The sequence below is a fragment of the Pezoporus wallicus genome, unplaced genomic scaffold (assembly GCF_028554395.1).
Source record: "Pezoporus wallicus isolate ANWC-B61680 ecotype Strahan unplaced genomic scaffold, APGP_CSIRO_Pwel_v1 contig_227, whole genome shotgun sequence".
NCBI lineage: Eukaryota > Metazoa > Chordata > Aves > Psittaciformes > Psittacidae > Pezoporus > Pezoporus wallicus.
In genome coordinates, this window is record NW_026635704.1 from 12,635,625 (window position 1) to 12,663,331 (window position 27,707).

General features: G+C 36.3%; 1 protein-coding gene across 2 annotated transcripts in view; it reads right to left on the reverse strand.

Moving 5' to 3' along the window:
- TRAPPC8 (trafficking protein particle complex subunit 8) overlaps window positions 1-27,707 on the reverse strand; it is a 49,769-nt gene that overhangs the window by 16,814 nt on the left and 5,248 nt on the right. Inside the window, exons 2-21 of one of the 2 annotated variants that reach the window (XM_057397683.1) lie at window positions 25,913-26,107; window positions 23,205-23,288; window positions 20,335-20,424; window positions 18,797-18,971; window positions 18,032-18,185; window positions 16,843-16,930; window positions 15,258-15,505; window positions 14,176-14,291; window positions 12,678-12,828; window positions 11,313-11,413; window positions 9,837-9,942; window positions 8,771-8,902; window positions 7,260-7,484; window positions 6,066-6,174; window positions 5,154-5,348; window positions 4,840-4,970; window positions 3,699-3,773; window positions 2,956-3,082; window positions 1,854-2,011; window positions 511-953 (exon numbers count right to left, since the gene is read on the reverse strand). In XM_057397683.1, the coding sequence (XP_057253666.1) occupies window positions 511-953; window positions 1,854-2,011; window positions 2,956-3,082; window positions 3,699-3,773; window positions 4,840-4,970; window positions 5,154-5,348; window positions 6,066-6,174; window positions 7,260-7,484; window positions 8,771-8,902; window positions 9,837-9,942; window positions 11,313-11,413; window positions 12,678-12,828; window positions 14,176-14,291; window positions 15,258-15,505; window positions 16,843-16,930; window positions 18,032-18,185; window positions 18,797-18,971; window positions 20,335-20,424; window positions 23,205-23,288; window positions 25,913-26,102 (3,098 nt within the window). In that variant the 5' untranslated portion in view covers window positions 26,103-26,107. The remainder of the gene's footprint in view (window positions 1-510; window positions 954-1,853; window positions 2,012-2,955; window positions 3,083-3,698; window positions 3,774-4,839; window positions 4,971-5,153; window positions 5,349-6,065; window positions 6,175-7,259; window positions 7,485-8,770; window positions 8,903-9,836; window positions 9,943-11,312; window positions 11,414-12,677; window positions 12,829-14,175; window positions 14,292-15,257; window positions 15,506-16,842; window positions 16,931-18,031; window positions 18,186-18,796; window positions 18,972-20,334; window positions 20,425-23,204; window positions 23,289-25,912; window positions 26,108-27,707) is intronic. The other variant, XM_057397685.1, reaches the window with a different exon arrangement.

A 27,707-nucleotide genomic window follows, 5' to 3' on the forward strand; every position in this document is an offset into this window, starting at 1 on the left:
AGGGAGAAGGAAAAAAGAAAGAAAAAAAACAAAACAACAAAACATTCTGAACAACCAAGACTGCTGTCCAGAATCTGTCATTAAGAAGTTTAGCTTTTAACAGTATCAAACCTATTAGACAAATTATTGCTTTCAACTACCAAAGAGATACTTTTCTTTCTAGCTTCCTATCAAAAAAATATTGTATTTAACAATCATGCTGCACGGGCCAGTGCTGTTCAAGCATTCAGTCTCTTAGCCAGCTTGAAATACTGGAAAAAATGTCAAAGATGTGCTTCCAAATAAACTAAACACAGAGTTTGCATTAACAGCAAGTGATACTTTGATAGAAGCAGTGTACACTATGTAATTTCATACAGAGATTAGACTGGATAGCAGAAAAAAATACTGTTTAAAACAGCAGTTAACAGGACATTTCTATATCACCACAGAAACGGAAAGAAATTCACATTTATGGTTACAATGTTTATAGTGCGTCTTACAATTATGACAAAAGTAAGTAAAACTTACCACATTTTTGAGTGTCTTTTAATACTTTCATAGTAAAACAAAAAGTTAATTTCATGAACACCTTCTTCATCTGGTCCCCGTAACCACATTGGCAGCTGCACTGAAGCCCCAGGAAGAAGAACAGCATCAGGAAGTGGGACGTTTATTACTTCAGGCTGACCTCCTGGGCCAACCCCAAAGTCTACAGAAGAAGCTGAAGATAGCAGTGCTGTACGCACAGAGGTAGGATCTGTCACAACAGTCTTGTAAGCACTACAGTTTTCAGAAGCTGAAGGACTTAGTGGTGTTAAAACAGCAGTATTTCCACCGAACGTAAAAAATTCTGGATGCTTGGACACAACCTTCAGTGCGGTAAGAGGACACTTGCTTACATTCACAAATTCTACATATGCTTTTCTGATTTCTCCACAGAGAAGCCCTGTAGGAAAATTTATAAAGAACACCTGTATGGGAGAGAACAGGAGAAATGAAAAACCTGAACATTGAGCCAATTTACAAATGCACATGAAAAGAGCAATCAACTTATTTAAACTACATTGCTCTCTACAGCTTCTTGAGGAGGACAAGCGGAGGGTGAGGTGCTGATCTCTTCTCCCTGGTATCCAGCAATAGGACAGATACGAATGGTTTGTAGCTGTGCTAGGGGAGATTTAGACTGGACATTAGAAGGCATGTCTCTACTAAGAGGGTGGATAAACACCAGAACAGGCTTTCTGCAAAGGTGGTCAATGCCCCCAGACTCAGTGTTTAAGAAGCATTTCGACAATGCCCTTAACATACTTTTAACTTTTTAACTTTATCTGCCGTGGAGTAGTCAGGCAGTTGGACTAGATGATTGATGTAGGTCTCTCCCAAATGAAAAAATTCTGTTCTACGAAGTGTTGTCATTAAGCAGACCAATTTCATAAAACAGTGATTTTACTTACTAAGCTTAACTTGAAGAACTATTCTAGATAAATGGCAAGCAACAGAAAAAAGTTCCTTTGCCTGTTCCCCCTCACCTTGATATCTGGCTGAAAAAAAAAGCTGTTGCCAACTAAAATTTAAAAGGGAATTTAACAACCTCCAAATGGTATTAATTTGGAGGCTTCAAGTTCCACTTAAAAAGAACAAAACCAAAACCAAACAAACAAAACAAATCACCCAAAAAAAACCAACAAAAAAACACCAACCCAAGAAAAACACCTCAAACCCCCAACATACATGTCTGACACTGACAGATCAGAAATTAACTCAAAAGATTTAGACATTAACAAAGCCTATGACTTCACTGTTAGAAATTAATTTATAAACTCTAGATTCAGACATTTGCTCAAAACTGCCAATAGAAAGTAGCTACATACCTCCAACAAAGGCATTTCTTCTGTAATAATGGGATCTAAACGTCGATCAGGTCCATATCTAATAGATGTTTTTTCCTCTTTTGTGTTATTAAGTCGAGGCCCTTGGATTTCTAAATCTTGTCGTCCTCGTACAGATAATCCATTGGAGACAAACTTTCCTAAAACAATTTATAAAAAGTTCGTGTTTTTTTAATAATTCTTTTTTCCTAAGTGAGCCAAAGCTCCCTACTCAATCTCAAAAATCATTCTGATGATGTGGACTTACTGCCCTTTAGGTCCCTACAAGTGCAGCAGGATGAGTGGGGGGCTTAGGGAAGGACATGGAGCATGAAGGTGAAATATTTATTTCCTTTCCCAATTTTTGTCAAACTGGAAAAGTCAAAAGATTTTTATTTCCTTCAAAAGACAGGCCACTACTCTCCAAACTTTTTTTTTTTAGTCAAAAGGTTTACAGTTCATAGATAGCTAAACACGCTTCATTATTTCTTTTAGACACTGTCAAACATGCTTTAATCCCCACTTCCCCCAACTTCTAAATTTTCCCTGTGAGAGACAGTTTTAGATTAATGACTCAACAAAACAGATCAAGTAACGTGCAATTACTAAGGCATTTGTATGTTAATATGAAGGAAAGAGAACTAAAATAAAGTCAAGATGCTAAAAGAAGTTCTATCAGCCAAGTTTAAATTTGGAAATCTAAGAACTGAAGTGCAACATTTAGACAAAAACTGAAAGCTAACAAAGCAACAAGACCCAGAAGTGAATGGCAAAAATCAGTGAAGGTTGTTATACATTCAACACAGCAATAGACAGAATACTTAAATTTTGATTTTATTTTTTTAAATAGTTTCATAATTTCTAGATTTTAAAAGGAAGAGTAAGTATGGGTTTGGTAGTGATTATTTCCTTTCTTATGAGATTCATACAGGCGCCAATTCGTTCTTTTCCTGTTTCAGTTGTTTTCCTTGTTTCTACGTTCTTACTTGAAAGAAAGCCTTGCATCACAATAGTTAAACATTAAACACTAGAATTTAATTCTAATCTGCAGAAACCATGTCTCCCCCTTTCAGTGACACACAGTTTAAGGGAATAATACACTTACCTGTCTGCAGTCCAACAGAAGGATCTATCCCATCTAATGTCACAGCACCCTGAACAGTGCCGAGATCATAAACGACTCCCAGAATATGTAGCTCCCCTGTTTGATGGGGAAAGAGCTTTAGTCTTGCCTGTGGAGATATGTTAAATTTTTGTTGTTGTTGCTACTAGAAAAAAAAGTATTATTACATTTTTATGCCCAACTGTTAAAGACACTCACAGCTACATTTACTTTACAGTCACGTCAGATATAACTGTATACAGTAACTACAAGTTATTTACTGGATTCAAAATTTCATATACACAGAATTTACCAAACCAATCCACAGCCAAGAGGTGCTCATTACATTACGAAAAAACCCTAAATTATAACAAAAATTAACTTTAACAGAGACAGAATCACAGTATGGTTGAGGTTGGAAAGGACCTCTGAAGGTCATCTTGTCCAACTTGCCTGCTCAAGCAGGGCCACCTACAGCCAGCTGCTCAGAACCATGTCCAAATGGCTTTAAAAAACTCCATGGATGGGGACTCCACAATCTCTGGACAGCTGTGTTTCAGTTTGTGCCCGCTGCCTTTGCCCCGTCACATCCTCCCTTCAGATATTTATACACACTGAGATTCAGAAATTCAAGTACTTCATATAAATAACATCTTCTGAGAGTTTAAGTTCAGATCACAAATCTGAACTCCACCCTGAAGTTCAACACTAAGAAGATAATTTTTGAAACAAAATACAGTACTTACCACTTTTGTCTCCTCACTATTAATTAAAAATTCTGCTATTGCTTCAGTTCCTATCATGGCACCATCACACATTCCCTGAAAAGAAGAAACAGCTTTTCAGATACTATTACTCCCAGGCAGAAAAAGTGCCATAAATATTACTTCCCACAACTTTCCTACAGTGTTCGAGGTTAAAAGCATACAACTCTCAAACTGCAGGCAGTTAGGACCAGCAGATGCTATATGCCCGGTTTCTCAGGCTTTCCAAATTAAAGAAACAGCCAGAGAGCTCAGTAAACATTTATTTGAGAGAAATCTAAGATTTATCACTCTATATTGGAACCACTCCCAATCAGTTTCATTGATACCCACAGAAGTATTTATCACATCATTAAAGTAGCACTTCAGACCAGAAGGGAAAGCAGGTGGTAATCCTTGAGACTTAGTTACATAAAACTATGTTTATAACTCTGGCAAACACAGCACCTTTAGAGATCACTATGTTTCAAATGCTTTTGGCTAGGAAACCAAACTCTTAAGGAATTTACTGTAATATTCAGTATCAGAACACATTAAGACCTTAAAATTACGAATGTGAGAAGAGTCCTTCAGAGGGAAGTTTTGGCAGTATCAATTGAAGTGTTAGATTAAACAGTACTAAGTAGTTCATCTAAAGTATTCAAAACATTCATTTTAATATGATAAGTTTTCTTTTTCCTTCTAATTAAGATACCACGATGTTTCTACACCATACCAGCACAGTTTTTCAGATCACACATTTCACTACATACAAGTAGCTATAGGTATTTGATAATACTCTTACTGACACTGCAAGTGATTTCTGCTGGTGAAGGCTAGAGTGACTCAAAATAGATGTACTACACATACAGTGAGATGTTGGAAGTATTTTTCTTTGCATTAAGCTTTACAATACTCAGTTCAGTATGCTTGTTAACTTGGCTGCTTCATGCCCTATGGATCCAGGAAAATCTAAACAATGCATAAGAAAATTCAGTGGTCATTTCCTCCTCCCCCTACCCCTCCCTTTTTTCAGATTTACACTTAAACCAGCTGTTTTCATACTACAGCATTTAAGACTTAACATATACTCCACAACTGGAACTGTGTGGTTTTGGTTGAAGAAGGATGAAGCTTTCCTTACCAGCTCTTTTGTTTCTCCTTCATGCTTTGTATTGAAGTCTTTAGGTTGAAACTTCCACAGCAACGAAAGGTCAGTCAAAAGAAGCGGAACTTTCAGAGGGTTTCGGAAGGACACTTCTACAGTTATTGGTTCTGTTAAATAGTGCAAGAAAATAATGACAACAGGCTATCCCCACCACAATCTGAAGGCTCACCTAACTCAAAGGATTTTTGTGCAAACAACCTGCAGAAGAACACTGGTTTAAATCTACAATAACACAGGAATTATTGTACAAATCTAACTCATTTCTGAAGTTTATACAACTATAACTTTACCTTCTATCACAGCAAGTGGAAATTTGGAGTTATCCGAGTAGCGATTTAAACAGAACTGTGTTGGTTGAAAGTTTGAAGGTATCATTCCTTTATTTACCACAGAAACAACTTGCTCCTCAAGTTCCTTCCATTGTTGTGATGATTCGGAGTCATACTCTTGATCCAGACTTACATGCGTAGCTGCCTGCTTTTCACCTAGTACGAGTAAGGCAGTCTTAGAAGATGAGAACAGTGGCATGCAACAGTTGCAACAGAGGGCAGGACTGGAAGTTTGATAAGTATTGTTAAAATACTTTAAATTCTCAGTTACATAAATTATAACATTAAAATGACACTAAGTCAGTGAACTGCAAGACATTTCAAATTACATACATGGAGTATAAGTCTATTTGCAAATTGTGGAATTCCAAGATTATAAAATGCTACATGGTATTCCCATTTTACACATTATTTTTACTTTATGACAGACTACAGCCCCACAATACAGCCCTGGTTTATCTAAGAATTTCCACTCAGCTTACTTTATATTCAAGAATCACAGCGTTTCAAACACCAAGAGAAAGTTAACTGTAAAGCTAATTTCAAGCATTGGCACTGGAGTTTAGCATTAATAATCTCTTTCATGAAGTTCATTACAGACTTGCATTGAAGCTTTCCAACTGTGAAAAACAGTGGAAGTCAGCCCATCGCATATGCAGATTTCATATTTACAGGGAAGTCTGGAAGCATCTAGTGAGTAGATACTAAGCTTAAGCTTTTCTTTTGAAATCTTTTTTTAAGAAGTTACCTGGTCACATTAATTTTACGTAATGATAGATTAATTTTATTTTTTTTTTTAATTACACCAGCTCTTGCAAATATTTTATTTCTGTAAAAAAGAGACTTCAATCTGTTTACATAAAATTTTCTAACCTTCTGCTGGTCTTCGATCATGCCCAAAGAAAACACGGGTTGCTGAGCTGTTAATATATGGTAAAGGAAGCTGTGGTAAGGGACCATCAGGTGATAGCTGGGTTACATTCTGAAGCAAAGACGAAAAACAAGAGTGTCATGCCATTATGCAAATACATGATGTCCATGCTACACATTACCAACATCTGAATGATGCGGAAGCCAAGTTATAAGCACTCAGTGCTTGAATAAGTAATATTTTTAAGATGGAATCAATAATTTCAATTAATTTTTTTGATTGTTTCTTCTGCTTTGACATTCTGAAGTAGTATATTTTCTTCAATAAGAGATTAAAGTTTGTGAAATCTTTATGGAAAAAGGGAGAATAATGATTTTAATCCAACACTCTAATCACTATTGTGGCTGCATGGCTGTTACAAGCTTTATTTGATGCAAAGCTTTACTCTCTAACTCAGAATTTGATAAACTACATTCACCACACCACCACCATTATACAAGACTCACCACAGCTGAGCTGTGGACCTGAACACAAGTCTCAAGTAAAGTCTCCTATATCGTAGCAAACAGCACAGGAATTCTGCTTGCAAACTTTAATACAGTAACTAACTACACAGCTATGAGTTGTGTGGTGGTATCAGTACTAAACACCCCACAATATATATGGTATACTACAATCCAGAATCAGTCATGAATTTACAGCCAATTTGATGAGTCACTTGATCAACAGAAACTCGTATTAAAAAACAATATTCACTACAACATGGATGGGAAGTACTTTATAGAACCAGGAAAGGTGACAGAGCTACCAAGTCTTTATTAAAGATTTATCATCAAAAGCCTTAAAATCATTATAAGTCGATCAAGAGAGATCCACTAACTCTAGAAGAAACTGAAATATTATAGACTGCAATTCAGCCATGACCCTCAAAAGGAAGAGTTCATTTTACTGTAATAAAAATACATACAAAGAGTCACACTAATACCTATCAGTGGAACTACACTTATTACACACACAAAATGCAGCGTATTTGGTTTCTTCAAGCCTAATTAAAAAATTAAAACATCAACTAGATAAAAAACACAATCCTGGAACAAAGCAGGTTCAACAAAAATAATTCAATGACTTAACAGAAAATTACTGGCAATAAAAATCACCGATTACTCAAGGGATAAATACAAATGGAAGTCACTTACTTTATATACATAAAGATACTCTCTTAAAAAGGCTCCTTGCTGAGCTGGAGGTTGTTTACTATCATTGATCAAAATATGCCTGAAGGCAGACACAGCATTGTCAAGCTGATGAAGCGTAAAGGACTGGCGACCAATCGTGAAGTTAATATGGTCTTCTGCAAGAGACCAGCCTTTCCCTTTGTAAACCTGCATGGCTTGACAGTAGCAACGCAAGGCATGTTTTTTCTGCAAGAAAAAAAACAAGCTGATTTCTCAAATAATGCCCTTGTAATTGTAATAACAGTAAGACTGAACAGTAAGTCAGAAAATTCACTGAAGTCTCTACCACCACCCCCACAATGCTAACTGTCATGTTTGCAGAACTATACCTCATGGCATCTGGTCAATATTACCTAAACACAGAAGTGTTGGTTCCTACAGTATAAAGCCTAGCCTGCAAGTTAAGTTCATGTTTTCAGACTGGTCTAACAGGCAGTTAAGTTAAAAGAGCAAATAACAAGAGAAGACTACTTTTAAAACTGTGTTGTGTTGCTTTAGGACTGACTGCTGAAGTCTACAGAGCTCTTCTGCAAAGGCCTCAGGAGATAAGAGATTTAACACATTTCATTTCACTGAACTTTCTGACACTTCCAGTCAATTGCTGTTTCATAGACACACCTGGCACAAAATCCATGCCAAGCAAACCAACAAAAACACAGCCCTACAGTACATACAAGACAAAATTACCAATTGCATCAGCCATTGGAGACAGCTGCTCTGCTTCCACTCAGCTCCACACTTCCTTTCCTACACATGTATCAGGACTTGGGCATTGAATCCCAAGTCTAGGTATTGAACATCTGCATAGTAATTCACAGGCAAGTCTCAGGTTCTAAAAAAAGGGAACAGCATTCCCTCATTTATAGAGGAAATGGGGGAGGAGGGGGGAATAAAAATCTAAGATGTGTTCAAATTGGTATGGTGATCACAGCAGAGTATGAGCAGTAAATCCTTAACATCAGCAGGTACTACTGACGCTTTAAAATAAGGTATTACAGCAAGCACCTGAACTTCAGTAACTGTAGTAACTGCTCACACACCTGCACATCCACTAAAAAGCGTGTAGTTGAGGCACCAGGAAACACAGGTTATCTAAATTTTGCTATTATTTTAATAAATTAGGAGTTTAAGAAATCCCTAACTCCGGCAAGCTCACTCAAGAGTAAAAATGCTCTTTTACCCACATAAAAAAAGCCTTGTATTTCAGTGTATAAAATTGAAGACAGAGAAATGAAAACACACTTGAAGCCTAAGTCAGTGATCTTCAGCATTACTTCTAATTCGAAAGTAAAAGACTAAGCTGATCAATGCAGAAGTCATTTTCAGAAGATCACAGAGTTGTATATACTGCTGACTAACACAAAAGCATTAGAAGCCAAACATTTTTTCCAGACTAATGACACATTTAACATGGTTTCCAGACTAAGTATCAAATTCCGGGTATATTTTCCACATGGAAAGATAATACTTACCTGGCCTGCTTTACTAAACCTATGGCCAGCCAATATCATATAAAATGCAAACTTTCTAACCATGGGACTTTTCATGTTTATAAAGCAATGGGCTGCCTGCTCCAACAGAAGTGCACTGCGAAGATCTGAATCCTATTTAAAAGCAAAAAGGAGAATTAGCCTCAAAGTTGAATACAAAGATATCAGTGGCCTTGTTTAATGCTAACAAGGGCAGTAAGCTGTAAGAGCTGTGAAGTTGAAGATTCTTTTACATACAAACAAGCATACTACATATAAATATGATGCAGAGCCAACAGTATTTAGTTTGCTTAAATAACATACTGCTCACAAAAGTTAGTAGCAAGCTAAGTTGAAAGGGCAAGAATAAAGCTACAAAGACACTTGAGAGAGAAACTTACTAACTAAGCAAATTTACTCCATGCTTCATCTGTCCTAAGCATCACACTGGTGCAAGCTGTCCACAAAGCCAGAACAAATTACCATTTAGGCTTTCCTCCAAGCTACATAGTATGCTATTACTGGTAGATATTTGTTTCCTTTTCAAACAAGATGCTTTCTGGGCTGTTAGAAGTTAACTTAATGCTTAATTTCCATCAATATTACAGAAGTGTTCTAGCTTTCACTTACTGATTCTGAGGATTCATACCACCTAAGCTACAGTAAACACCTTTGTTACTTAAACTATTGGGTGCTGCTGGTCATATGCAGACTAGTATCCATTATGGCTCTGGCAAGCCATGCTAATTTTCTTAACCCCTGAATCCTTAATCTGAAAGTATTCCATACAAGAGTCAACACATGTCAACAAAAAACTGTCATAAAGCCAAAGATAACAAATGTATATTTGGCATGTTTAAAGCAGTCAAGCAAGTCACCTGACCAGAAAGAAGACTTAACAGTACTGGGTTCTTCATTGTAGCAAAAGCAGTTTTCCTCACTTCATGCTTTACACCTGCTAATTTGCTACCTTTTGCTAGAAAGTATCATACAACAAGAATTAGAATGTAACCTAGAAGTGCTTGGGTAAGTAAGGGGAGGACAAGAGTGGAAAAAGCTACTGTTTTACCTCACTTGTTAAACGAATCAGAAGAGCAGCTGCCTCTGAGTATTTGCTTTGACTTTTTAAGATTTCAGCACTAAGCAGCACACAGCGCTCAGCCAGAACCATGTTCCTAAAGGAAAAATATAGATGTATTAATAAATGTTTATCAAAGCGAGGCATGGAAAACTTTTCACCACAAATCTGACTAATTTTCTCCACATCACATCAGACTGATGTTCTGTTATTTATCCTTCCTAAAGTAAAATACATGAAAGTTCATCCTCTGCAAAACAACCCCATACAGATTGACTCCTCTTGTGCTATCCTACTATAAAAGGAGCTTTTCAGAAGTCAAAGCTAGAGAGCATTTTTGTGGACAGTAGTGTATTTATAAAATGTCAACTAAAATAATATGATAAATGACAGTCAGAAACAAGATGTGCTGTGACCTTGGTGGGTATTAGGTGTCCACCAAGCTACTCTATCACAACTCTACCACAGCACAACAGGGGAGAAAACTAGATTAAAAATAAGTACAAGGCGATCACTCACCAATTACAGCTACATGCAAAAGAAACCTAATTTGGGGACGATTAATTTATTGCAAATTAATAACAGAATGGGACAGTGATAAATAAAAACAGAACTAAAACTCCTTCCCCTGACTCCGTCTTCCCAGGCTCAACTTCACTTCTAACTGGTCCGTCTCTTACTCCCCCCAAGAAGGGGAGGGGAGCAGGAAAAAGGAGCTCTGGTCAGTATGTAACATTTCATTGCTGCCACTAGTTTCTCCTCATGCTATTCCCCTGGTACAGCATGGGGCCCCTTCCACAGGGTACAGTCCATCAGGAACAGACTGCTCCAGTGTGGGTTCCCCACGCACCACAGCTCCTGCCAGGAACCTGCTCTGGCAAAGGCTCTCCACAGGCTGCTGCTACCTTATGGGCATATCCACCTGCTCTGACACTGGGTACTCCAATAGCTGCAATGTGCATCCCTGCTCCACTGTGGTCCTCCATGGGCTGCTTCACCATGGTCTTCTCCACAGGCTGCAATGATGCACCTCCACCTCCTCCTTCCTCATTGACCTTGGTATGTGCAGGCAAGTTTCTCACTCCTCTCTCACAGATGCTTTTACCCTTAAGTATGTTACCACAGAAGCACCACCACCATTGCTGACAAGATGAGCTTTGGGCAGCAGGTATATCCAGAGCCAGGTGAAAACTGGCTCTGCCCAACACAGGGGCAGCTCTTGCTGTCTTCACCCCATTACCAAAATCTTATCATGTAAATTCAACCTACAAGATTAGTAAGCACTTTGCTACGAACAGCATAGATCCCCTTCCATCTTACCCTAGATCAACTAACATACCTTACTCTTTAAAAAGTTACCATCATTCTGTGTTCTTGTAGTCATCTGACACTACCACTGTACAGAAGAAAGTTAAGCCACCAGGACTTTCAACTTTCATTGGATCAATACGAAAGTAAACAACATACTTGCAGATATCTCGATAGGTCTGAATTGCTGTTTCCATATAATGAGCAGGATATGGTCTAGGAGCTCCAGGCTGAAGAAAAGCTGATACTGCTGCCATTTCCTGCAACAGAAAGTCAGTACTGTCACTGTAGCGTTTTCAACATATTGCAAGCCTCAAAATGCTGAAGAATATATTTCAACAGCAACTAGTTCAAGATCTTCATCTAAACAGTTACCAACATATAAAAGTGTACAATACACTAACTGATAACAGATTTAATACAATAGCTTATTTACAGCTCTGTTTGTAATTAGCCAGATAGCAATAAGAGTTATACACACTCACAGAATAACCTGAACACTATGCAGAAGCATTGATTCAGTACAGCTTTACAAGTCAAAGATAATTCCCTGTTGCAGGAATAATCTTTCTGATATAGTAGGAGTACTATCTAATTTAAGATTACTGGTTTTCAAGTTTCGCTTAAATTAATTTACATTCACAGCTTCCAAGGGAACTTTAGTAAACATGCACTCTGAAGTTTTACTTTTTTCCTGCAGTAAGGCTAAGACTTGCAGGTTGTAAGAATTCATAATTAACTCCTCTACAAACCATTCATTAAGAACTTGGTAACATTTCAGGTAATCTAAATGCTGAGCAACTCTCTGTACTAAATAAATGTGTATTTTTACAAAGGTTTTACATCAAGATGGCACAGTGCTTCCATAGAATGCTTCCATAGCTCTATAAAGCAGTTTTAAATTTCGTCAAGTTAACCAGACTACACCCCACAAAACACAGCTTCTATAAAGTATTAAACCAAGCTTATTTTTCCCAGTGCTTCCCTTTACCTTGCTGAAAATTATTTGTCACTCATACCTTCAATGTCAAGATAAACTAATGAATAAGTGTTTACAGTGATGTTCAGCAGTGACATACTCAAAATATATACCTCAAAGAGTCTTAAAAAAAAGGTACAGCACCATATTTATAGTGACATAGTCTTGACTTCCTGGCAAATAAGTATTTCGTCAAAATCTTAAATACGATAAAACTATATCACACCTGGTTTTGAGTTATCAGACTAGAAGTTTAAAGATAAATTTTGCTGCAGGTTGCATTCCAGGTATTCTCCTTTTCATATTTCACATTTTAAGAATTGAATTAACTCTTCAATTTTTATTCACACCTTCATTCCCTTCACAAAACAGCAGCAAATAGATTTGAGAACACTGTAGGATTTGCTAAAGATACTCAGCAAATTTGTCAAGGCACTTATAAATATGGAGGTGGAGGGAAGAGATTGCATTTTGTTACCTTCAGACAAATACTAGAAATTATTAGGAAGAGTTCACAGAATGGTTATGTTATGTATAGTACCAACCAGCGCTCCAGCTGCATACAGCATTGCCTGATCGTTTAAGAAGTCTTTCTTTGCTGTATGGTAACAGCTATATGCAAGTTCATAGTGCTGCACCAAAAAGCACAAGTCTGCCATTTTCCGGATTTGAAGCTCTGGTGCTTCAGGTGGATACCTATAAATGCAAATATTTAAATTCAAAGTAATAATTTTAATAACTATAGCCACACATGCTCTATAAAGTTGTTTTAATTTCTGTTCACAAAGTAGAAATAGAAACAGCACTGCTTCAGCCTCACCCAAAAAAAAAACTGCAGCCTTTCTGCCTTATATAACTTAGTTTCACGCCTTTTCTGATTAATGAGATTCACTGTTCCACTAATATTCAAAGCAGGGATTCTTCTAAGCCAAGAAATACTGGAAAAAGGATGCAGCTATTGCTGAAACTGCTCAGTAAGGTTAAGTGTTAGAGCAAAAGAGCTGTATGTGAAGGAAAAGTAAGACTTGGACTGTTCACCTAGCTGTAGTTATTTCTGCCCATTTCTCTTCAAAGAAAAAAAGAAGAACACTAAAAATACTATGCCTTACGCAAAAACACTGGGCATGTACCTCTCCTCTGCAGGCACCAGTCTAACTTTCACTTAGTCAAATATATATGCATCACTTCAATGAATACCAAATACAGTTCCACAAACACTTGTCAGTCAAACTTAGTAGGAGATAAACCATGCTTACAAGTTCAATACAGAAAGCAGAAATTAACAACATTTATTATGAATCCAAAGACACACAACATGCAAATTTGCAGCTGTATGTAAGTGTCAGGGACAGTAACAATGTCCAGGAACTATTTAGACTTTTGTGGTTATGACAGCTGAAGAGTGCTTTACATGATTATACATCCTCATTCACAGAGGGAAATTACAAAGCATACAAAATGAATATTCTGGTGAAATTTAAAACCTGGTCTTAGTGTAAACTGCAAGTACAAAAAGTACAAAATTCCCCTTAATTGAGCTCTGAAACGCACCTACAAAAGCAATATACTTAACTGTTAACTACATTAAATTACATAGTTACCTAAACAAACAAAAAAAACCCCACAAACCAAAATACACACCTTTATATAGGTGTCTTTAATCTGGCTTAAATAAGAAAAGAAAAAGCTTGTACTAATTTAAAAAAAAAAAAAAACAAAAAACAAACCCTTACAACAGACCATAGCTTCTTTTTATTACTATTACTCCTTAAAATTACATTCTTAACTTCGAAAGTTTCACTATAAATATAAAAGGAAGATCACTCTGCAAACAGTTCCTTTTAAACCCTTTAAGTTCTGCTAATTCTTTCTTGTACATATTTAGGCATAGTACTTTTCACGATTTCTCCAGTTAAAGTCTTTTACAATATTGCTGATTTAGACCTTTGCAGTACACCAGCAAAACAACACAGGCCCTCTCTCCCCGCAAAAAACAGGTACATTTTCAGTTTAGATCTAAAGGTAAGGACTGACATTACTTACAGCAACCCAGAAGTATTCTTCAGTTCATTTATACTTTTCTCTGGAACCTTGCTGCCGCTAAACCATTTTTTAGTAGCAGAAAACAGTGATCGACTCAAGCCCTTCCTGGATATTAACTGCAAAGGGATACTAAATTAGAGCACCACACTCCAAGAAAGATACTAAGTTAAACTAATACAAAAACCTAAGTCCTAATGGTAATGCTGTTTGCTACACCTTATATTCACTTCTCAGTTTGTTTATAAAATTTTCCAAGTGTAAACATGGTCAGCAAACACTAACTCCCAAATGTCAATTCTGGGAGGTGTTCCTTACGACATATGATGAATCAAAACTTCTCATACTTAAAGCTATAACCTGAATGGACAATTAAATGGAAATACAGAGTTTAGGCAATAAACTGGTATTTGGGTCCAAGTCTAATGCTAAATATACTAATTTCATTGTACTAATGGAAGCAAATTCATCTTTCCACTGTTTAAGACCATAGAGAAGAACACTTAGGACCGTACTGTGATAGAAATAAGACTAATGCATGTCCTTGACTTAACATGGGCATGATACTATCATACTTCCAAAATATCATAGTTCGATAGCAGAATATTCAGTTGCAAAAACTGCTGAGATCACAACAGAACTGCTTGATTTTGGGAGTCCATGCACTTCTCTCCTGTCAAAAACTAACAACTGAGGTACACAACTTTAGTTGTGCATTCTTATGCTAAAACACAGCAAGTACATTTTGTTTCCTGGACTAGAACCACCCAAAAGCATAAAACATTACCTTTTTTAGAAGAGAAGACAAATATCCCTGATAATAGTTCACACAGGCTTTCACAAAGAAGCCACCTTGCACTGAAGCTTTGCTGATACAAACTGCTTTTTGGTTTTTTTTTTTTTTAAGACAAATTAAGCAAAAATGATAACCTGTGTTTTTCTCTTAAGTTTACCTACAGTTTTCAATAAGAGCATTAGATGCAGAAGGGAGTACTAATTTCAGACCAGATTTTTGTATAACTGGATTTATACCCCAACTGTTTTTTTCTTACTATGGCACAAGGTGTTTTTAAGAGTAAACTGACCTGATCATTAAGCTGCCGAATTGTCTTCTCTATATGTGGCAAAAGTCCCCTAAATGTGAATTCCTGTATGAATTGCCTAATTCGATCGTGATCTGTGAGTGTTAAACAAGCACCATGAGGTGTTCCAGAATTTGATTTCTTTGAGTCTTGTGATGATGTGGCAGCCTTTGTGTAATCAGTGCTATCTAAACTGCCGCTGGGATGATCCAGTTGAAGTGGGTGAGTCTTAAAGTTATTTGGCAGGCCATCTGTTGAAAGATTGAAACAAAACCTCCAGTAAACATAATGTTATTTAAACAATTTTGTTTTAAATGTAATTTTTATTACCCTCCCTCAAAGTAGTTCTTATTCAGAACTCTTAAAAAGCAAAGCTATTCACCAGTTATTCTGCAATACAGATCAATGCAGAGCAGACAGCACCAAAGCACTACCCCAGCATTGCATCACTCCTGAAATTCTTCAGAAAGCTCAGTGAACCTCAGAAACAACATAACCAAATATGTATATTGGTTCTGAACTACAGTGCAAAGAATCCCCAAATACACTGACTTGTATCACAACAACATTGAAGGAAACTATGTAAACATTAAACTCAAAGTCAAACATTCATAAAAGTCAGAAATGCAGCAATTACAATGGCTCCATTGGATCTATTCACTCTTTTCTGTTTATGTTTAAAGATTTAAAGGGAAAAAAGAGAAAAAAAAAACAACCAAGCAAACAAAAAAAACACACCTCATTTTCCATGGCCTTCCAAGCAATCACAATGTAAAACAACCTTCTCCAAAGTCCGGTTAGTTCAGTGAGAATGGCTGTTGACCACTACTGCATCTAGCTATCCAAACTACAGTGAAACTGTGTCTCAGTTTAAGACTTAAGTAGTTCTCTATTTATTATTTCCTTTGTTCACCTAGCTGTAGCTGTAACTGTTGTAGCTGTTTCTATATAAGAAAATCAGCTTGCTTTATCTGGCCCTAGTTAGCACTGAGCAAAGCTGAGTCATGAAAGAAATCTTTGAAGGATTTTACTCATGAAATGTAAAGCTCAGTATGTGAAGTTCAAACAGCAGCTTGCAGACTACATCCAAGCTGTAAGGCCCTATAAAAAAAATGCCTTTTTAGGCAACTGCAGAGTCTCCTACATATGCTAGGTCTCACCATGCCTTTCAAATCAGGTATGAAGGGTCTGGGCCGAGTCAGGCCAGGCAGTGCGTGATACGTCACTTCTTCCCTATTCAATAGTGCTTCTCATCATTCACACTAACCACAACTTCTATTATGATGAAAATTAAACATTTAAACCTGTGTTATTTCATTGTCAGAGTTTTCAGACAATAAGCTTCATTGTACAAAAGATAAGCCAAATACATTAAGAGCCATCTCATTAAAAGTGTATCAACCAGTTACCACCACTCCAGCAGATCAGCACCACAGCATTTTTCTTTGAACACCAGGTTACACTATCTTTGAGCATTTAGAAAATTTACTTCAAAGTTCCCACAAAAATCACTTGATTACAGTCCAAGCCATGAGACCACTGTGTAAATGCTATCATACCAGTGTTTTGACAGAAGCTGTAAGTATACCTTCAATTTCATTGTCTAAGCCATCTGATATTAAGTGATCACTACTCTTGTTTGAAATGACAGTATAAGGACAGTCTTCATAACAATCCTGCCAGGGGGAAAAGAAAAAAAGTTACAATTTTAAGAATACTAGAGCACATGCAAGAGTTGGTCAACAGTAGTTGTTAACTTTCAGAGCAGTTAACTGAATTATTACAAAAGCAGGTTTGTTTTTAAGTGGTTTGTAAGGCTTTAAAAAGTTGTACTACTGTAAAGAGCCAAGTTAAATTCACCAAATGAAGCAAATATCTTCTGGCTTGCTCAGATAGCTTTGCTATCAACTAAAGCAAGCAGCTCTTACATAGCCACGCCTACAGCGGTGAAAATATGCTCCCTAAAGCAATACCTGAAAAAGCTCATACAAAAAAAATCACCTACGTCGGACAATTGACATGGGACAGAAAAAAGAAAACAGTTTATGGCAGAACATTACTTGGTGGTCCTCTTAGCTTTCAGAAGAGGATGTTTTGACTTCCCAGTGCCAGCTAGATTTGGTAAAGAATTATAATTCCACAAACCAACCTTTTAATCAGAGGCAGTTAAAACTGCAGGTCAGTCAAAAGCAAACTCAAGGAGGTATATTTTTGGTCCTGAAGCCAAAGACAGACATTTATGCCAAACTGAACTCAAGAGTTTGAGCTAACACACACACACATTTGCCATCTTAGCACATGACAGAACAGACTGGACTGCAGCAAGGTACCAGAAAACACACATACAGCTCCATAAAAAGCCACACTCTCAAACTTCACTATTTAGTGAAGTACAGAAGATAATGGGGGAAGAAGGGAGAGATTTAAGAATGAATTAATCAAAAAGAAGGTAAAAAGTTACTATGAATAGTATACTGCTGAGATTACTCACTTTCGTCAGTGCATAAAACACAAGTCTCTTATTTCAGGGCTCCTGTCAGTCTATTTTAGACAGACTAGCAGTTCAGCACTCCTTACTGTCAACTTAAGCAGCATGGAGGAAAGCTCTTAGAGAGGACTCATCTTATGCCCTCAGAAAAATTAACAGCTATGTTAGAAGTATCTTGACTGCCTATTAGCACATTCTGTAGAAACACACACATAATACTATTGCAAAGTTTAACACAATTAAGGCTTTCATATGCACCTTACAAATTGTTTTTATAATACTGTAATACCTGGTTCTGGATAGTGTTTTTCTGAAGGTACTGACTCCAAGGATCTGGTATCTGTTCATCTGTTCCTCTATTAGACACCCGAGAATTTATTTTCAGCAAATAGCAACCCTGAGTTCCATACCTCTGCTTCATCTCTTCATAAATGGAGTCAGCCCTGAGGAAAAATCAAAAAATCAAAAACCACACAATATTTGTCCTGTCTTGATATCAAACAATTCTATCCTAAGTGTGTACTGCAACAAGCTATTTCAGACTATCTTCCAGGGGGATTAAAAGGAAAACTCTCCTGTTTTTAAAACACTCCTTTATGAAAGGGTAAAACTGAAAATCTTTGAGAATCAGTTTTGCTTCATCATTTCATAAATGGATACAGCTCTGAAAAAATAAAACACTTACCCTACCTTGATATCAAAACAATTCTATTCTAACTGCATACTGCAACAAGCTATTTTAGACTATTATTCACAGGGATTAAAAGGAAAACTATCCTATTTTTAAAGCAGTGTTTTATGCAAGAGTGAAGTTGAGAATCTTTGAGAATGAGTGAGCTAGCAAAGAAAGCACCTGCCTCAAGAAGCTAAGACTAACTCTTTTCATTTTATATGAACACAAACAATAGATCCAAAAATAATGATATCTGCCTTGATAACAGCCAGCATACTAGGTTACTGGATCCTACCATATGTCTAATCTCAACAGAATTTATAACACAAACATTTCAGTGAAAACTTTCATCTATAAGTTCAGTAAAGGTAGAAGACCCACCTTTGCTCTTCTCCTGTGCTTACATCATGCAATAACACATAGTATTTGAGCGTGTTTGGTATAAACCACTTGGGATATAAGTATTCAGTACTATGTTGAATTCGATGTTGTTCTTGAGACAGCTTCAGAAATTGCTCCACTGGCTCTGGTTCACTAGAGGAAACTACAAGCATACCTAAATTCATTGTTAAGGACACTTACCAAAAGAATCCAGGAAAAACCTCTGATCATATAATAAAATAGTGCATAAAATGAGACAGATGAGTACAATGTTTAAGCTTGTGAAACACGCTTTCACAAAAGTCTGTGTAACTAGATTTTGGCCTTAGTCACTATAAAACAAACACTATTAAGCACTCCTTTAACTAATATCCGAACATGAGATGAAACAAGAGTCTGCACTGAATCCAAGCTTAAGCTGATACATAATAGCTAATAGTCCATCCAAGATTTTAGATATCGATCAACTGTTCACATATGAAACAGTAGCTGAAATTAACCTCCAGTCTTCAACTTCCAATGAGAGTTGGGACTTCAAGGTATCACTTGAGAAATAATAACAGCTGGTATTTATAAACACAGTAATAGATCTGAGTAAAAAAAACAAGTGTTCAGATTTTTACCTCCCTGCAACTACACAATTATTAACAAGGAACATTCTGCTCTGGTACATATACTCACCAAACCAAAGACATTAATTCAGAGAACCCAGAAAGCAAGTTGTACTTTAAATGTCATGAAAATTTAGACATCAAAGGCCAGAATCAATATTTTGTCAAGTTAATTCTGCGCAAATGGTTCTCTGTAATGGCTACTAATATACCTACCTGTTCCACCATACTGAAATGATAAAGTACAGTAAAGGGTTAAGAACAGAGCAGGTGTTATGAAACGTGCAGTGCTATAATTTTTGTAAAGCTAAACATCATGAAACAGTACATATTTTTATTTTCCCTGTAGACAAGTAAATAAGGCACAAGTTTTCATGGGGGGAGGTGGGGTAGGGAAGGGAAGTTAAAGCATTTAGGCATCTTTCCAGGCTCCTTTTCATCCAAAATAGCTCAAAGTTCACCGATTTTCCAAAACACCCTCCCCAGCCTCCCCTCTCCATCTGCTAGAAAAAGCTAGCAAAAGCAGCAGGTGCACCCCAAACAGATAAGTCTCTGTTGTACGTAAGGTAAAGTCAACAGCTACCTTAAGATCTACAGCAGAAAGCATTTTAGGATGAGGAAGTTTAGTTTACAGGTATTAGGTTAGAGTTAAGTTTGGGACAAAAAAAAAAAAAAAGAAAAAAAACAACCAAACAAATTAAAAAAAAATAAAAAGACCCACAAACCAAAAACGTTTTGGTTTAAAAAAAAAGAAGATTATCAAAAAGGAAAACCCTGACTTGCCTTATTAAATTAGCATGGACATAATGGGGGGAGATATATTTCAAATCTTATTGTCAAAAAGAGTTATTGCAAAATTTCAAAGCCTCCATTTCTACAGCCAGCTGTTACAGCCTTCACTAGAGATCTCTAACACCCAAAGGATACATGCAACATAGTGGTTTAAGAATTCATGATCTGATGCAGGCATGGACTGAAGAAAACACTCTCTGTAATTCTCAAACCAAGGAGTAGTAGCTGGAATACACAATAAGACAGGTCAAATTAGAATATTTGGCAACACTTCTATGTACTCTTCTATGAAAAGGAAATATGAAAGGCTTCACCTAAAAGCACAGCTTGTAAACTCTGACAAGGGCAGAGCAAAGAAGGGGAAACAGTTTAAGGAGAAAGCACCTAAAATATACACAAGTGGGAGAAACAGTAACACTCGAATAAAATCCTATAAAACTGAATTGTATCTTAAGTACCAACTTCCTCAATATAAGCTCACATGTATTCAGTCCTTGCTAGAGTAACTACCACCTCTTTAACACACACACACACACACTTCGGAAAGATAAAGAAAACCTAAAATTTCTTTGAAGATTCATTGAATTTGCCTCACTAGGGATGTAAAATTGACTGAAAAGCAAACTTGATTTTAGAGTATGTAGAGGAATTAAGGATTATTAAAACCCTAGCCTGCCATTCTGTCTAAAGCTTTTTACAAGTGTTGTGACTTGACAGTAGCCCCTTTCCTCTGCCCTGCTAAAATAGCACAGCTGGCAAAGCAGTGATCAAAAAAGCTGAAAGCTCCCATTTAAGATGAGCCATGCAATGCCTTACAATGTTAACCTGCCATGTTCAAATGCCCTCTTCCAATATGGACAAATCAAGAGGAACCAAGTATGCCTGGGACATTCAAAGAAATATGAACTTAAAAATCTTGTCTGTTTCTTTGCAATCCAACTTTCATTCAAGTAATGAAGTATTTTTTCTTTCAAGCCTGTTTTATGCCATCTCAATAATGCAATTCCTTCCCTCGAGTGGAAAAAAAAAGACCCCAGAGCAAAATCAACCTGATTTGACACTGAAGTTAACTAAAATCCAGTGTAAACTCACCTGCAAACTAGACAACAACAATTTTTAAACAGAAAAAAATTGCATTGAGAAATCACGAAGATATCTTCTTTATATGGCCCCAAGAAACATATTTCTTGATTTAATTCATGTCAGAATTTCTAATGCCTTGTAAGCCCCCACTCCAATGCCCCCCTAACACACTATCTCAATTTCTTAACTGACTTCAGTAAATTGAGTTTCACTTTCACATTGCATTTTACCATACATTAAGCTAACACATTTTGTTTAATCCTACATATTCAGGACTTCTTACATCAGCTTCATCCACACAGAAGTCAGATACAGTCACACTTCATAACTGAACTCAGCCTGGCAGTTAGGACATCTTACATTAAAAAAAAAAGATCTATACATGGCAAACTTCTGGTTTTTTATTATAGCCTCTTTTGCAACTGCTCTCAGCATTCATCTAGGGTATAAAAAGCCCTTGGCTTTACCGAGTCCTACATGTAAATATGACAACTACTTAAATCAAGGAAAACAGCTTATTATTAAAAACAAACCATGAGAAAGTGACTCTCATACACATTTTTCACAAGTATAACCGAGCCTTGTAGTAACTCAGATTCAAAACAATGATAAACTGCTTAAGGCCGAAATTCCAACCACATTTTAGTTTCAAGCTGTTTTCAGTTTTGTTTCTGTTTTACAGATGAACTACAGCAAAAAAGCTTTTAAAAATCTAACACAGCTATAAACAGGGAACCACTACTTTGTTTTGTGGGATGGAGTTACTCCCCTCTTGTTTCTCTTTCAGCCTATTAAGAACCTTGAAAGGGGATACAGAGGCAACTGAATCCTCTCTACACAACCACAACACATGTAACAGTATTCACTCGAGCATTTATCATACTTAAAATAATAAACATGCACCATATTCAAAATATTTTAAAAATTCATATTTCATAACACATTATTGTAGTGCACAGCAACACTGTCATTTAGGCACACAGATCTTATGTTTTGCTTTTTTCCACTAGTATATTTCCATTATACTAAACAAGCATAACTGAAGTATAATAGGAAACTTGTTGATATGTTCGGAAATTGCTAAGAAAAAAATCTGGTAAGTAATATTTATATATAACAGCTTTAGAATGCAAAGTCTATTTCATGAAGTTTTGTAGTTTTCAGCTACCTGACTGACGGAGATGAATTTCATAGATAAGAGTACTCTAGCACATTCAAAAAGGAGGGCATTTAGCAGCATCTGGACAGATATTATTGAAAGGACAGTTATTACTAACCAAAGGCATAAACTTTACTACCTAAAACTGAAAATCATAAAGATCTGGCTTATAGCCCATAACACAGAGCTTCACTCTAAGAAGACAGATCAAAAAACAATGCATTTTGGTAGCAGCAAGTCTTATAAACCAAGTGGAAATGTATTAGAAAGATTTTTTTTGTTTGTTGGGAAGAGTCATTCTCCAGAAAGAACGTCAATATAATAGAGGCACAGGTGCTCTAAGTGCAGTCAGCACTTAAATTCCAATTTGAAAAGCACTACTATACCCTGAGAGGGAAGTTCTATGGAGAAGCAGGAAGTATTTACATTTGAAATACGTAACAGTGACGGAAAACAGTTCCATAAGATCAAACAAGACAGTGCTTTTACAGCATCAGGTCAGTTCCCACCACCACTCTGGACTTACTGATTGTATGGAAAGACCAAATGATTTAGATTAACAGCAGTAGAAATGTGACTAAAAGAAAAATTAAACAACCATCACCAACAATTTTTCATTTAGGGGGGAAAAAATGGAGGAACACACATCTACGCCAAGAAGAGGGCTAAACGGTTGTAGCAGATGGTAAGGAAAGGTAGATGGGGCACATGGAAAAGGAATAAAGGGCAATTTGGCAAGTTGGCACCAACCACAAAAAAATACCTGAATAAAACGTGGATGTGTTCAGTTCCATCAGTGTCTCTTTCCAATTATTGTACCAAGGAACACTAGCTTTAACAGAGCGATCTGATAGAAAAAACACGATATTATTATACTAAAAACACACTGTTGGCTTTTACGCTCTGGTAGCATGAAGCAGAAAATCTATACCATGCAGGCCTATCAGGGACTGAAGATATTTGATTCCAGCTAACCTTAATCATGAACATTTCAGGATCCTCAACATTTGACAGTGTACTTTAACAGAATTCAATACTAATTTCTGGTTCAGCCAGAACTCTGGGCTTGAATAAAAATGGAAATCTATAAAGTAGTCAATAATTAAGTTTATACTTAGATACTATTTTATTTCTCTAGTTGGAAGATACTATAAATAAAACAGTTGTTTCTAAGATTTCTCAGCCTGTAGTACCACACTTAAAATAACTGAAGATGTTAGGTGCCAAAAGTGGCTGTCCCACCATTCTCCCTTATCTACATCATATTCCTGCATTGCTGCATGCTAGCATTAGCATCATGCAGCCCTGAACAAACACAGGTTTTCAGCTGGATCACTTCCCTGGCTATCCGAGAGAAAAAAAATCAGTTTTTAGTGGAGTCACTTTTCCTCACTCTCTACATCCACCAGCAGATGGAAAAAGCAGCCACGGCTGTACATCAGCACCCCTTCAGCAACCAGCCAGGTCTCTCAGTCCAAGGATATGGAATTATGAGACTCTTATTAAACAAGTGCAATAAAGAGGGATTACTAACAATGAAACCAATTCACTACAGTAGTTCTAAACCTTTTCTAAAAGGGAGCAGGTCATGTTCCCAGTGCTAGAAACACTCAGATGTGAGCTTCTTAAAGACTATGTCCTCCTTCAAAACCTTCAAATTAGATTGCACTTGATCATCGTTAAAGATTAAGGAAATATGTTTTAACACTGCTACCCTAGAAAATTAATCCACCAAAAGAGGAAATTAAAAAATAGAGTATTACACGTTTCTATGCCAAAAGATTGTTTTGTTGCCAGGAATGAATGCTTCCATTGGTTTTCAATAAAATGCTCTAACAAAGTTGAGAAAAGTAAGTTTCTTAGTAAACACTCACAGTTTTCTAAGTAGGAAAAAAAAAAAATTTCTAGCCAAAAAGCTAGGGACTTCCTCATGTCCTCCTACAATGTAATGAGATCCAAGTTTCATCATCAATAACACTGTACCAGTATTTTGTGCTGAAGTCCTAAAACGGGTACCACAAAACTAGAAAGTTGTTACGTGATTTTGTCATTCTCCATGATCTTACACATCTCTCCTTTCGTCAAATAAGCATATAGCCAGTCCATATGGAAATAAAAATCTAATCATTGAGAGACAGAAGATAGTCAAGTATGACAATATGCACATCTGAGGCTCCAGCAGCTAACAAGGAAAACAAAAGTAGTTACTTGCTTCTACAGCTACAAAGCACAGCTTGATATAGCCACTCTTTTTCTTCCCTTCTTCCAATACCTCACTTTTAAATTGAGATCATTAGAAATACTGTGGAAAAGTCTCTTCACTGAAACCATTCTGCTTTCTTAGGGTCTTCCAATCTCTAGAATTGAAGCAGACTTCCCCTCAAAAAAAATTCACAAAAAAATAAAGGCAATTCACCACTGTCACAGATAAACAAGGGCATGGAAACTGGAAAAAGGTGCAGTTTAAAATAGCCCTTAAAAATTAGAATTTCCAGGCTCAAGTCTTTTCCTTTACTATCAATATTTCACATCAAGTTGAGGATGTGCCTTATAAATTAGGTATCAAATATGCAGAACTATGCAATTTTTCATCAACATAAAATACAAACCAACATCATCAGTTACTAATTCTCTTGAAGTTTCATCAGTCTTTTGCCAAATTCCTTACTGCATGCTGAAATTACTCATGTTTAAACAGAGCAATGCATACATGTTTGAATTAAGTATGTACTCAAAGGCTTTAATGGATTATGGTCTTAGCTGGGAGGAGTTTAATCTTCCCAGCTCTCAAGATCAGGTCTCATTTAGAATTATTCACAACACGCCATCCTTTGGAGATATAAAACCAACATGTTTAGTATATTCTAGCCATTTTGACAGTGAAATATGAAGCACTGAGATTCATGGCAAAAAAAAAAAAAAAAAAAAAAAAAACAAGAAGACAAGGAATCACACACCTTGCCTCAAAAACCTTTTTTCCCCTGACACTTGCTATAACAACTTCATGAACTCTATGGATTAAGAACTAAGTAAAAATAAAAACAGGAGAAGTCAGCAGGACTGGCTTCAACATAAATCTGTACTTTGGTACCAACATTATAAATAAGCTCTGATATTTATTCAGCCAAGTGCAACAAGTCAGTATTATCAGTTTTGTAACAAGAAAACTTTTCATTTGATGTGCTATTAAAACAACCAAAGCATGAGTATTTTCTACATTAAAGTAATATGACTTAACACAAGTTCAGAAAATTACATTATGACACATTAAGAATTATTAAGTTTAACCACTCTTGTGGCATGATACAAAACCAAAACTATTTGATAACTCTGAAATTTCAGTAAAAATAATGACTCAAAACTGATCAACTCTCAGAGCAATTTTAATACATGCCATGAAGTTGAAATCAAGGTTAGAAACCTTACAGTATATTCCAGATAAGTTATGAAAAATTCAATATTATTACATACCACTTATGTTGAGATCATAATCTCCAGCTGTGATCACATTAGCTACCAGTCCTTCAGCAGGCTGACTGACAGACACGACATCATTTAAAAGCTTTCGAATGGCAGCAGGTTGAGGTGGGTGAGTAATAATGTTGTTGACAGCAATCTTCAAATTTTTAATTATGTGAAGCTGATTATTAGGATCTCTCATGTGAACTGAAAAACACAAAAAAAAAAAACAAAAAAAATTGTTGAGGAATATAACAGAGTTAAAACAGTTACCATACATTAGGATTTCTCCAACAGTTTTTTTTTCTTTAAAAGTTACTTTCTTTACTAAACCCTTCTATCATCATTTTTAGGTCACAGTCCACAACACCTGAATATTAAAAACAGAGAGGGGGAGAAGGCAAGGACAAAAAATTTACTCGTGTTCAACATCAAGCTCATCTAGGCAGACCGATGAAAACACAGCACAGTATCTTAGCTTGTAAGAATATTAACTCAGAATAACAATGTACTCAAAAATGCATGCTCTATACTGCTGCAGCCCCTTCATTGTGGAACGTACTCACGCAGAAAGCCTGTAGTAACCACATATGGATTTCACATAACATCTCATCTTCCCACAAGTCACCAGTTTCCGAGAAAAAACTCTGTACCCAACAGCATTCAAGAAATTTGACAAGGATAGCATAAGATTAGTTCACCCAAAATGAACATGACCAGTTTTAATTATGTGTGATTATCTTATGTTTGTTTCAATTTTTTTTTGTTGTTATAAGAAATGGTTTTAGAACACCACTCTTCTCCAAACAGCATCACCCAACTCTTTTATTTTACAACAATGTAGTTGAAGTTACATTTCTTGAGTGACAAGCTTTTGGTTAAAATTTATCAAAGTCAAGGTTGGTAACACCAGTATTTGTTCACTCCTAAATACTTGTTTAAAAATCAGAAAAAGCCTTACGAGTATTAAATACCTATTTCAGAATTAGGCATGAGAGTTTTGCCTATGAATACTCGACTGTTGCAAGCAGCCTCAAAAACAATCCCGACAATGCAGTGAAAGTGTCCATGGACCTGAAGTTTCTAACAGAACTACAAGCAGCTGGCAAGCATCTAAGCTGCTACTGTGAAGATGCTGCTTTTTTAGAAGTGGACTGTTACCCATCAAGATAACACTCAAAAAAGGAAATATACTTTATTAAGCTAAGCCTTGAAAAGGATGATACCAACCAATTTGCTAATTACCAATGTAATTAGCATACAGTAATTTACACTGTTTTGGCTTTGTGCTACTTATAAAAAGAAAAAGAAATTAAATATTTTTCTTCCATTAAGACCAACTTCCTGAAGAAAGCCATCACACAGAAAGTATCACCAAAAAGAGTCCCAAGCCCATGCAAAGGGGTCAATATCAATCCTAAAGGATAAAGCAGCAGCAAATCTGGGAAGATGATTAATGAACAATGGCATTTAACTGAAAGGTAAAGCTGAAATTCCACATAACTGAGACAGCTATAAGAAGGGGGCCTTTATTTTCTATGTTTAGAAAATACCCCTGGCAAATTTCACTTTTTTCTTTAATAATATGAGATGGCTTTTGATCCCTAAGTCCCCGGTTTTGTTTCAGTGTTTTTGTTGTTTTTCATAAATATAGTCTCAGTCCCCTGAAGAGCAAAATATTATTAATCAGAAGAAAACTAAGGTTGGTTTTTTGGTTTGTTTTTGTTTTGTTTTTTTGTTTTTTTTTTTTACACTTTTGTGTACTGCCCCACCTTTCTACTTAAGGCCTAGCTCTGCAATCTTTTCA